Raw genomic sequence first — 13,766 nt, forward strand, 5'->3', positions numbered from 1 at the left:
AAAACACAAGTAAAGTTTATAAAACTGTATTGTAAGAACTTGGGACAAATACAACTGCTAGTCTGAACATGTAACACAAGCATTTTGCTAATCAGTACTGTAAATGTGGTTTATATTTTAAACTTTAAATACTTAGTTACATATAAAACTGAGAAGTGGTAAGTTAACTTATAGCACCTTTCTTCTAAAAATATAAAGATTATGTCTTTTAAAATTCTAAGGAATACAATTATTGTATCTCAAGTCCACACTATCATTTAAAAGAAATCTAATTTCCATGTAAAGAAGACATGGAAGTGTGAAACACTGAAGGCACGAAATGGAATTTGAGGCTTCAGGATATAGTAAATCCTTCCTTTTTCATCAAATTACCTGATGCATCAGAAGAAACATGTATCTCCAGTTTTCAAAATAAGTTGTACTATTGTAGAATCACTGATGCTAAAAATGGAAACTGCCTATTCAAGTATGTAATACAAACTTCTTCCAAAGAAACATTATTTTCCAGTACTGGATTACATGTAACATAAAATCTTCCACGAAACTGTACGCATGGATAAGCTTTACTGCATCATTCTGTAACCTAACTGATTTCTCTGGTAGGATCTTTCTCCTGATATTCACTGAATATATCATCAGTTCTAGTTACACTTTCACACTAACAAAGCCTCTTCCTTTTACTTGTACTTGTCACACAACAAGAAGTTATACATACTTAATGTCTCAACCTTTCTGACCTCCTTCATACTTCAACTAATTTTTTTTCTGTTCTCTGGCTGTTTTTTCGAAGATTGACTCTATTTCTCACACCCGAGCTGCTCAAAATATAAGACAGTACTCAGGAAATGACCTCAGCAGTCTCAGGAGCACTCTGATTTCCAGCTGCCTGATGCACCTCTTCTGCATGTAACACACTCTTCCTTTGACATGGCTGAATCTGGAAGCAGTATTGTTGCCTGTTCTATTAAGTCTTCTTGTTACATTATTACTTTTCAATCTTCTCTCTGTCTCTCACTAAATAGCCACATTTCCCCAAATGCATCATGTTTGCTTTGGTTCTCCCATGTAGTGTCCAACTCCTGTCTATATTTAATCCATACATTGGACTTCTCCCACTCAGGTATCATACAGTGTCATCTGTAACGCTTATTAATATGCTGTAGATCCCTTTTGCATATTACTGAGGATGCTAATTAGCATTACATAATTCCATTATAAACAATTAATGGGGAGGGAGCAATTAAAATTACAAGATGGGATGATTCAAAGCACAGTTTACATTTTAAGGTACTACTTCAAATAAATTTTATGCCTCTTAGCTAATTATGGGAAGTAAAAATATCTCACTATAACTACAGTTTCTAAATGCCGTACCATCATTTTTCTGCATACATAATTAAAAGTAGAAGAGGAAGCATGTTGACAATCAGTCTTCCTCTGCATATGATTCCTGTTCCAGCCACTGACCATGGGAAGACTGCTCATGGTCATTCCTCAGCATAAGCTTTCAATCAGATAATGCTGTATCTACTGTTTGATATTTCTTTTCAATTAGAAATGAAAATACAGAGAGACCCAAACTTGCACTGAAAGTCAAGGATTCACCTCCTTTCAAAAATCCTTCTGGAATTCTATAGCGTGATCTTGTAATTCAAAGAATGTTGAACAACACGCTAAAAGTACTTGTAACTGCAAAGGTATAATTTAAAGTACAACTTAAGTAACATTTAAACCCCCTAGACTATGAAACACATCACTGCCTAATTTATGCTCTGTTTTCCAGAAGACACACTTTCAATACAGCTCATCAACTCTCCTGTTCTTGACGAGGACTACAGGTCATTACAAGCCTTTCACAATAGAAAGCACATTAGCCAACCATTCAATTTGTTAAAGCTATTTGTCAGCCTACTGAAAATAAGAAAACAATATGTTTGAAGAAATAAACAATTAAAAATCAAAGTTAAACCAGAAATGAAAAGGTAATCTGATGATATATTAATGGTATAAATAATACAGTCCATGTTATTTTATACACAGTTGTTTATTCTTGTTCCATGTTTCAAAACTTGGACTCAGAAAAATCACAGGAAGTTTTGTGTTTTTTTTTACCCTTGTTTTTCCATTAAAAGCACCATAATTACATGGCTCGATTCAATCGTCCTTTTCTACAATCACTTCTCCATGAAGCACCTTTCTTCTCTGCCGCAGCATGTGTAAGTAGAGTTGTGGAAATACTTGATCAAAGCATAAAAGAAAGCAAATTAGATGAAAAAAAATAAATCAGCAGATCACATTATGGAAAAATACACTTTTTCAGAATGAAGAACCAAGTAAAAATTATGGCACAATGTGCCACAGCTGGCCAAGGCAAATAATGAGTCATGAATTTCTCAGTGAGTTTGAAACAGTAATTACTCAGAAGTCAGACAAAGCCCTCCGAAGGAATACTGTTTTCATGGATCTTCCCTCAAAATTTTCTTTGTTTGAACCATTTTTTAGCAGTGCCTGAAGTCTTCAAACCTGTTCTAAGGAAAGAATGTTTGAACATAAAATTTGAGGAGGACCCAAATTTACCCTACTTGTCCAAGTATGAAAAGCTCTGTCCTTCTCCTGGCCTTACTGTATTACCTTTCTTCTGATTCATTTGATCATTATTTTTAATGCACAGAAAACTGGACTTATTCCTGAAGCATGAAGTTATGCAGACATCTGTAAAACTACTAGTAAGTTATCCTAACTTTTGCTTACCCATATAAATCTCTCTCACTGGCCTCCATGATTTCTTGCAAAAAACAAAAACAAAACAAAAAATAAAACACCTCATACTGTGTATCCATACAGCCAAAGTCCAGAATTTTTAGTCAGTTTCTCGAAGGAATACATTTTATAGATGCACAATGCAGCTCCTTTTAACTTCAGTTTTCCTGCTCCTCAGTGCCTTTCCCTTATCTCTTCCTTTATTCCTACCCTCATAGTCCAGAAAGACTAAAATATTCTACTTGCCCAGTTTGCTCTAGTTTCATTCTAGCAGTCATTGTGCTGTATCTATGTCAAGTTGTTTTCTCCTTGTCTGCACTGTTTGGCTGACAGAGAAAATAACAGCAGAAATTCAAAGCAGATGGTCTCTCTAGGCTAGCTCTTGTTAGGCAACTGATCTGTGGTGGCTCCTGATATCAGGGTTTGAGGAAGATCTGGTTAAACATGGGACTGAAGTACATTCAGAGAAGTTTTTGAGGCCAAGTGTGGATTTCTGTGATGGAGAAATTCTGGAGAATTTTGTTTCATGTTTTTCCAAAGTAGGCTCAAATGGTGATTTTCCAAGTTCACACATAAATGGATACTAATAGCAAGAAGAAGAACGCGAATGTATGAATCTTGCAAAAAAATCTTTAAGTCATTGCTTCAAAGCAGCAAAGTAACTAGAAATTCTTGGAGACAACTAGAGACACTTCTGTATTTAAGAAAAAGTATTTTTACTTGTCCATGACCTTAGAATTTTTTTTTCACTAGAACTTTTAAGATGTTCTGAGGTAGATAACAGAAAGTAAAATTTTGGTTTAAACAATTAAAGCACAGCGACACTTGGAACAACAGAAAGCAGGCTTTTAGAGTAGAAAGCATCTAGGAAATTTAACTGCAGGCTGCATTGTCTGCATTGCTGATAATCGATTATTACATTGTTAGTGTTATTAAAGCTAATTACTTCAGCTAATACTAAAGCTAATACTTACATGGTATATAGGAGAACATGACAATAATAAGGAAGTAATAGTAGTCAAAGGAGACATTGTATTTGTTGGGAAGCCTCAGTGAATACATCCCTGTTTTCTTGACATAAGGTAAAGCAGCATATATAGTCAGCAGTTCACCCGCAACTCCAGCAGGATACAAAATGATAAAAAAGTTGTATCTGCATTAAAAAAAAAAGAAAAAGAAAAACACCACGTGAGAAACAACTCATGGATTTAAAAATTGCAATAGGTTGGAGTATTCCTCCACTAAAATCAAGAACCATATCCTGGGAAGGCACAGAACAACTTCAGTTACTTTTGATAGAGTTACTTTTGCTTACAAGAATGCATTCCGATGTCTTTTTATTTAAAAATAGAGAATATCAGAATTTGTGCATCTCTGTCCTGCACTTAAAAAAATCATTCTCCAAATTTGAACTCTCCAATACTGTTGTTCCTTTTTTTTTTTTTAAATATGTATTTTTTTATTTACTAACCTTGCTCCCACCGTCAGAGATAGGACTAAGAGCAGAACTGGATCCCAAATTCAGGCAATGCTATGCATCCTTGCCACAGCGCATGCACACTGTGTCAGTGCTACGTATCATAACTTATTTGAAGAAACTGGAAATGGTGAAATATCAGAAGCCTGTTTTACCAATTGCCACATGGCAAATTGAAGTAGTAGTAGTAACAGTAATAGTGGTAGTAGCAACATTAACTATTAATGGAAATTAAAAATAAAGAAAATGAGAGTGCCAAAAATTTAGCAACTCCATTTCAAAATAGGCAGAACACGCCGATTTTAAAGAAAATGTGGCTTGAATGTCATAGGTCACATTAGTGTAGACATAATAAAAAATGTCATCAACAGGGTTTCTTTGTCCTTATGCACAGTGCATCACGTAGATTCTAAGCAACAGCTCTGAAGTTCACACAGGGGAACAGCAGTGAGAGCCATCACATAGAGTGTGTGAGAAATGTCCAGTGTGCATTACATGGCCAAAAGAGAGGAGATCCAGCATGGTAGCAGCTGAACATGAAATCCTCTTAGAAGCCAATGGGCTTAGAGGACTCACAGGTCAGAGAGAAGGTATGTGAGGTATAGGCAGGCACTACTGCAATGACTTGCACACAGACTGTCTCTGTACAGTGAAAAATAACCAACAAAGTAAATATCCTAAGTTAACATTTAGATCATACTCATACCATTGCCTTTGCCTGTGGACAGGTAAATGTTTTAAAATTATTAAATAAGTTAAAGATTAAAAAAGTTCAGCTCCTTGGGAATACTGAATTTATGCTCCGTTGTACAGTCTGATTCTCTGTAAACCTTGATAGGATATTTTGAACTCCATGAAAAGATATACATGTTCAAATATTTTGTTTCTATACTTCACAAAACAGCTCTGCTGTGAGAACGGCAGCTCCCAGAATTAAGGAAAAAAAAATTCGACCATTCAAGATCCACTGACTTGGTGACAAAAAGCATCATTGTCAACATTGTCAATATAGTAATTTCTGAATGCATTTCTCCTACTGAAGCCTAAAAAAAACCATCATTAATGAAGCCAGACCTGATTCTTTGCAACTTTGACATTTGTTGCTTAGACATTACCAAACCTACCACTTTCAGTATTAACAAAAACGATCATATTTTAAGAATGGACATAATCATTGGACACATCAAAAAAGAGCATTAGAAGCACCAGAACCGCATTATCTACAAAACACAGGCAAGTAGGAGATGCAAACGAACTCATTAAATGAACATATCACCCATGCCAAATGTAGAAAAGGTATTTTCTTTCTAAGAGTGGGAGTCTGTCTTGAACTCTATCTACATAGATTGTTACTCTTCCAGTTAATCTCCTGACAAGCACGTAGCGTCTGTAATTTATGTGGCACAGTGAGGGACCTGAATTGTGTTTCAAAATCAAAGCAGTTTTGATACAGAACACACATTTTACGTGGGCTAAACTTTGTCAATATTTAGCTTCACTACATTAATGTAACATTACAAAAGCTCTGATAGAGCACAACTTCTTATATAGTAATATAATTTATTTGAAATTAGTGACAGCAGCTCCCATTATTTCAAAGATGTTAAGTCTACAAAGACTGATACGTGCTTAATCTTAGGCATCGCATTCGGAAGGATCTGAAGGAGTCGTACTGTAAGTTAAAAGGTGACTCCAAAGATAAGGAAGAAATATGAAAGTAAATGGAAACAGAGTTTAGACCACAAGACACAGAAAGGGAGGAACAAATCACGTCCAAAAATATCAACTAATTGTTTTTAACATTTTAAACGGACTTACAATAATCTCAAATACAGAAAGCCACCAGCTTGCACTCTGCTGACACATAACCAAAGCTCAAACATCTGCTCTCCTGTGTGTTAGCTCAGCATGCGTGAAACTAACGTGCACAGAACCACGACAAACTGAAGTGCAAGACATCTCCACCTGGCCCATTTAATGAAGTATGGCAAATGGTTGAGCAGGTTGAATGTGTAGAAGGAATATCGAGTAATCTCTGTCACAGTCCACACGACCAGAAAAAGAATAACGCTTTCCTCATTCTGGATCTGCAGAAGTATAAAGAACCAACACGTTCTTCATCCTTAAGCTTCTTTTCTGAGTAAACTGCAACAGACTTCTGTTTAAGATATATGGAACAGAACTAACACCTTGTAAAGAAAGACAATTTTGGCATAAAAGTGACATGCTGAAACAATTACTACGAGGTGTTCTATATCATCTGTATTTGCTAACAGACAGACACTTAGCAAACTGAGCAGCCTTTATCCACTGTGCAAATTTAGAAAAACAGAACTAATATTTGAGCTTATTCCTCCTCTTTAGCTGCACTTCCACTATGCTGTTTCCCTGCTTTGTCTTGACTTGCTTATTTATTGCTCCTCAAAATAGTAAAATGAAAATACTACCTAATGCATATTCTTTTTATGATCAGCTTTTACCCATTCCACATTTCACTATCTGCCTTTATCTGGATTTTCTCTTACTTTCCTGTAATCTAAACCGCCATGAAATTTTGGATGAAAGGAATTGTTTAGTCTACTAACTGAGCTTAGCAGCAGATCAAATCAGGCTGCAAGACAGTCAAGGAGTTGGAAAAGATCGCTCACTGAAGAGTGATTCATACATCAGGAGTTTGGGGTAAAACTGTTCAACTCTTCTGTTTAAGGTTTATACTCTGAGTCATTAAACTGCCTCATCAGTAGGTAACACATTTATCTGCTGCTTCAAAATAGCAATTATTTTTCACTCTAAGTGAAAAAATAAACAGAAGTCCTCAAAGTGAAAGAAGGCACATGGAGAAGAAGCACTGGATTCTGAGAAGAATTACATGCAAGTTAATGTGGTTTAAAAGTAATTTTCTTTAAAAGGGGGAATTTTGTAATACAATTCCATGCCTGAAGTTTGAAAAGCTGCAGAGATGTCTTGAAATAAAATAACACAATTTTGTTAAAATGACAAAAAAAGAGGAAATTGCCTTTTTTAAAAAATAAAATACTACATGGTGACAAAGTTTAATACATCATAAAGATGTAAGTGATCATCATCTCATAAAATTGCACCTCAATGTGTCAGTCAAAGATGCACCTTCAGTAAAAGGATCTCACAAACATCCACAAAATAGAAAGGAGATAGAAGAATATCTCCAAACTCACGAACAAACAGCAACCACAAACAGATAAGCAAAGGAGAAGACAGAATTAGGTTGTTCTTAACCTCATGTGATTACAAACAAACATTGATAACCCAAACTTGGATTCATGCCACAGCATTGAATCTGACCAGAAGTGCTTTAAATAAGTATGCAGAGAATTCCTATTCGTTGCCTTGCAAATCTCCAGTCAAGTACAGAGGTGTGGGTCTGGCTATTATCACTACCATGCCTCTCACCACCTAGCATGACCCTGAACATTCATGCCTGCTAGGCAGTAACAGCATGAAATGCAATCAGACATACATTTAGATGTAGTTTTCTTGGACACAGCTTGACCTACTGTACTGAAGACTGAGAAATGACAGGATATGCTAAAGATTACTACTGCACTGCAAATGACAAAAAGTGGCAAAAAGCTGCACTATATTCCAGCATTCGTGAAAACAATCAACATAAAAAAAAGTAGTTAATAATTGATTTTTTTCCTCAAGAAAAAAATGAAAGTACTGAAAATGCTTAACTTAAACAGAACAAAAAAAAATCAGAAACGTATATTTTGTAGTTTAAAAAAAAATAAAAAAAAAAATAAAAAAAAAAAAGCGCAATAGTAAAGGAAAAGATGAAGTGTAGAGAACTGAAATTAAGGGATTTGACAACCAAGGCAGTAATTACGGTATCTCACTGGCAGACAGGCATGTGCCATCTGCTGGTGAGACAGTTTAATGGCTCAGCTTTTTAAATTTAAAGGAATACAGGAGCAAACTCAAAATCTACCCTTAAATTCTTACGTGCCCTTTACAGAAAGCAGAATGCATATCCTACTTCTAGCTGTATGCAATCTGCTCATTTCATTCTGCTAACAAATCACTAGATTTACAATAACCACCTACAGCCAGGCAAATAAATCACTGACATTTATTCAGGACTTTAAGTGTGCCTCTGGCACGCTGAAAAACTTGATAGATTTTTAATGAAAATAATTCAGTATGCAGGCTATCAAATATTGATATTACATTACATTACATTAAAGTCTTGGGAAGGTTCCTAAAACAAACTGCGAAATTACAACCACGTATATTCACGTTAATTCAATGTAAGTCATATTTTCATTTAGATACATTCAGAGAGTGATAAATTACGTTCTTGAAAGACAACACATGACACGATGGTATGTTTGTAGGTGAACAGAAGCCCTGGTCATTGATAGCACTTATGCAGACCAAAGCTGGCACGATACTACAGACAGGGCTGTTTAACAGCTAGCACCCAGACCCCCCTCCTGGGGAGAAGTACATGGATTCCATCCTGTAACTCCAGCTTCTAAACTGTACTCAAGTCTACAAGCATTCTCTGTAATTCGTCTCCCTGGTGAAAAGAGAACTGTATTAATAACTCCTTAGTAAAAACTCAAAACAATTTGCTCATGCACATACCTGCTTTATACTATGCGCAATGAACCACACCATGAAGATTCTTGAACTCACTTGGACCCCAGTCACAAGCACAGATGTGTGAACTATTCCTTGAAAAGAGAAACATGTTATCTCTGCTCCACAACTGATGTTTCATTTGGCTCAGGAGAAACTAAAGGAAGAACTCACCAACTGCACAGTGGACTACCTGTAAACAGAAATAAGTTAAAGGTTACTGGCTTATAGTGCGTGACTGTCTGTACTACAAACACGGCCTTTTATGTATTTATATAAACTCAAGCTTAATTCTTACGTTTTTTGGTTTTTTTTTCCTCCAACTAATATTTCACATTACACATAAATACACATAAAAGCACCAGTAACCAGTGCTGAGATGAGTTCAGTGTAAACACTGTGAATGACTTATTTTCCTAGTTTCGTATGTTGAATATTGAGGTATTTACAAAGTGTTTATTTTTTCAACTGATAAACTCCCATTATCTTACCCAAATAATAATTTTACAGAACAATGTGGGAGGAGTCATACAAGGCATGCAAAATACATAGCAATTTCACAATTTTCTGTATTTGTTATGGATTAATTAATTATTATCATTCCGCTAATTATAGCTACAAATCTTCAGATTTATTTTCTGGTCAGTGATGCTTAGCAAACAGAGTGCTTTTCATTACTGTCATGGATTCAAGTGGAATTGTTATTGTGGAAGTTTAATAGCATAAAAGCCTATGACAGCTGGCCTTGTGATTTTAAATTGCTGTTTGAACGACAGATGTTATGGGCAGATTGAGAAAAAGAGCCAAAATGTAGATAAGAGCTCTTTGCTGTGCCTGGAAAAGAATCATAACTGCTCAATAAACCCAACAGCTTCATTCTGTAGATGTACCATAAATTTAGACCACAAGTGTACAATTGGCCCAAGTCACGCTGTTTCAAAAGTGCTGTGAACAACTTGTACAGACCCTGTTGTAATGAGGTACACAGGACATGCCAATCCAGTCTGAGAATAAGCAGAAGCAAAGCAGTTCCCAGGGAACATCTGATTTAAAACCAATATTACAGTTAATTTTCAAAAAAGGTGCTCCTTTATTTCAACAAATCTCCTTGCTCTCACAAACAAGCAAACAAAAAAAATATCATCAAATAAAGACAAAACATCTTTTAGTACTCATATAATATTTTCATATTGAATTCAGGTTAATATGTATTTGCCTATGATATGCAGAATCCAGAAAAATAAACTGATGTTTGAAATTTACCTCAAGCAAAGCGAATGTCTGGAAAAATTTAAGTATCTTTTGCACGCTTCTGAATAAACCTCTGTGTGTTCCTCTCTGGATATAAAATCGTGCCATGGCAATACCCAATACCAACCACCTACAAAAGAAAGAGAATGGATACCTTTCAAATAAAAATTCTAAAGCTTTCCATCTAATATAAATAATCTAGTACAACATTTTCTTACTGAATACCTTTGCGTCTTCACTTGTTGGTGTTCTTAGGAGATTATTAAAAATACCCTTAGACCTAAATATTATGAAATGCTATATCAACATTAAACTTCTTAAACTCTTAACCTGGAAAAGGATAGAGAAGGATTTGTTTACCTTCAGAGGATTAATTTGAATTACTTAGCCCAGGGGCCCGACAGACTTTTCACTAGCAGTGACTATATATTTTCTACTACTAAATCCTCACACACCTTTACTGTGGATTACTGTTATTTGAACTCAGATTTTGGGTCTCAGGTTTGCACACACAAAAGACTGTCACCTGTGCACGCTGTTTTCACATTCTTCATTACCCCTTAACGCTTCAGTTTCAGAACTGACAAGTGACCACCATGCTTCTATTCTACAACTCAGAGGTAATGAGAAGTCACCTCAGAAAAGCAGATTCTGATGTGTTGAAAGACCCACGCTCTGTGCTCCTGGCTTCCAGAGATGAGAATATTAAACTAACACATTTGAAGGTGTTGGCTAATTTTTCCAAATTTTTTTTTTTAAGGAATCAATACGCTACCAACTGATGGATCAACTGATCATCCTTCCAGTGTAAATGCAGTAAAGTATCTTTTAATCAAAGTGAAATGTGATATAAAATTCAAACTGAGATCTCAAATGAAAATGGATTAAAAAACCCCATTTCACAGCTACATTTGTTATGACTCCCACCCCTCATCTCAGATCTAGAGCAACAACCCAAGGTATGCGCAGTTGCTTCCACATAATTAATCCATGTTTATATAATGAACTTTTTCCAAACAATGTACCATATGTTCTGTTACTAATCCACAGTTACACAAACATTCTCACAGACATCGCACTAGGAATCCCTGAAACTTCAGGTTTAAATCCACAAAGGCTAAGGATAAAATGTCTTTAATTGACTTAAAAGCATAGCCAGAACTACAAGTGATATTTTCAGGGTTAAAAATGAAAATACATAAATTGCAATAACATCAATTTAACTTCTTGTCTGAGGATAGTTGGGAACAATGATTCAGTTCTCTTACCCTCCATAGAACCATTGCAAGTAAAGCTGTACAGCAACATGAACTGTGCTAAGGAAGGCCAAAGAGAAACAGCAGTGGAGTCTGAGAAATATTCCGAGGCAGATTTGGTGAACATATAGATATTCAGGGAAACATATACATAAACATTTGGATAAAACTTTAACTCTTTCCCTGCTCTTATACTCTTCCCTATAGATAAGAGACTGGCTAAAGTTGATAAGCAGATAGCAGGAAAGATGGTTATCTGATTGGACACATTATGCTGTAACAGCATGAGTCCTGCATGGATCGTAACAGCTCTGTATTCCCTTTGGATGGTACACACTTCAGCATCAGTCCTGTGACAACTGCCACACACAGGGCCTACTACTGCATTGTCCTTTGCTTCGTCCAGTCCAACAGTGCATGATAGCATGTCAAATCTATATACAGCCAGGCTTCCCCATACTGTAGGAATGATTCCCTTCCTTCACCCCTTCTGCTTTAATCTTATGAATCCAGTCTGCCAGAGCTACAACATTTACGCCCTAAAAAAATTACTCAGATTTTACAGCAGATTTTAAATCTGAATGTACTCATTTTAGGTTGTCTCCCACCACGACCAGAGGAGGAATCACTGGAATCTCACTGCCAGTCCTTCACAGCCAGGCTGCCATTTTACAATGAAGTGTGTGACAAGGGGAAGGTGACTGAGTTTCTATCCAGCTGGCAGGATGGGTGGTGATAGCAGCAGCTTGAAAAGTCACATTACATCTCATCTAAGCAGACACTTTCCTCACTTTCTTCTGTTACAAAAGGTCTGCAGGGAGCAGTCTTGGGCTACACCCAGATGCAGAGACTGAAAATACGTTTATCTTAAATAATTATTGAGAGATTTGGAATCTCTGACAATTATTTCATTTAGCTTTCAGTAGCTTTGATTTTGGATTTCAGGAAAGCTGTAGTAGTGCATATTGTAAATCAGCAGGTGGTGTAAAAGAATTAGTTTAACAAAGGTAAAATTTTCAGTTGGGACTTTCAGTAGAGCCAGGTACTGACGTATCATTTTTATCTCTGAATGCGTCCCTCTAATCTTCATTAGAAAGAAAGATAAAGTGCAATTCTGCATTAGGTTGGTTGTTAACACACACTTCTATACCAGATGGGCAGTTACAGTTCTAGAAATACTTTACTATACTAAACTCTTTGGAGAACTGCACTGTTCTTGTTTACAGATGGTGCCCCACTGAAATGTTTCTCTCCTTGAAAATTTTATTTTTCACTTAAACTGTAACCTGTTTGAAAGAATTGTAAGAATGTGTTCTCTCTTAATACTCTGCTTTCACACAAACTGCGCAGGTGAGCAAATCTAAATCCCTCGGGGGGGGGGGGGGGGGGGGGATGAAGGAGGAGAGACAGAATCAGCACCTCACCCCAAAGCTAAGTGTTCAACCATCTTCCACACGTACATGTAAAAGCCACGTGAGCTCTGACTCTTGCCACGAAGTGGAAATCAACGGAGGGTTTTTCGGCACACACGTGGCACGCATTAGTTAGTGGCACAAAGTTTCAGAAGTGGAAATACCTGCTTCAGGCACTGAAGATATAAACCCGAACGCTCGCATCATCCTTCACCCCAAACAAACAGCCATTCCCCTCAGCACTGCAGTACCGAGCGCTCCACACGAGCCCACGGGCGCCTGCAGCCCAACCCGAATCACCTCAAGCCGCCGCAACGACAGCAGGAGCCGAGCGCCATAGGAGCGGCACCGCCGTGTGGGTTTCTGCCCCGCACGGCTCCGGCCCGCACACCGCCAGCCCGGCCGAGCGCCGGAGCCCCTCCGGCACCGAGACAGCCACGGCAGCAGTGCTGGGAGCTTGGAACCCCCCCGGAGGGCGCGGGGCGGCCCGAGGGCGGTTGGCGGTGGAAGGAGCAGGCTCCGTGGGCGCAGCCCGCGCGGCACCCCCGCCGGCATTCCTGGCCCGGCTATACTTAACCTCCGCCGCGGGCTCCGGGATGACGCGCTCGCTGCTGGTAACGCTGCACCGTATTAGGCAATGCCGGGGAGGCGAGGGCTCGCCCGGCTCACCGCGGCTCCCCGCCGCCCCGGGACCGCGTCCCGCCGCCCCGCGATCGCTGCCGCCCGATCCCCAGGCCGAGCTGCTCCGGCCCCGCCGCTCCGCGCCCGCCCGCGGCGCCGCGCCGCCGCCGCCCGCCCGCCGCCCGCTCACCCCGCGGTCATGGCGATGTTGTAGAAGATGAGCCAGGCCGTAGCCAGGGCTCCCAGGCTCCTCTTCTTGCCGTTCTCCTTCTCCTCCACAGAGCCGTTGCCGCTTCCGTCCTCCTCGCTGGACGCCATGGTTCCCCGCGGGCAAGGAGCGCACAGCCGCGGGGAGGAGGGGCTCCCTCC

The 13,766-nt window shown here is 38.4% G+C and overlaps 1 protein-coding gene across 1 annotated transcript; it reads right to left on the reverse strand.

The window, feature by feature from the left end:
- Nucleotides 1-2,154: 2,154 nt before the first annotated feature.
- Nucleotides 2,155-13,715, reverse strand: HACD1 (3-hydroxyacyl-CoA dehydratase 1; the record flags this gene model as incomplete). Its single annotated transcript, XM_079538727.1, has 7 exons — nt 2,155-2,237; nt 3,735-3,913; nt 6,203-6,324; nt 8,864-8,952; nt 9,032-9,050; nt 10,121-10,238; nt 13,588-13,715. The coding sequence occupies 7 exons, from the start codon at nt 13,713-13,715 to the stop codon at nt 2,155-2,157; spliced, it is 738 nt and encodes a 245-aa protein (XP_079394853.1).
- Between the last annotated feature and the right edge of the window lie 51 nt (nt 13,716-13,766).

Source organism: Tetrao urogallus (assembly GCF_951394365.1).
Source record: "Tetrao urogallus genome assembly, chromosome: 7".
NCBI classification, from domain to species: Eukaryota; Metazoa; Chordata; class Aves; order Galliformes; family Phasianidae; genus Tetrao; species Tetrao urogallus.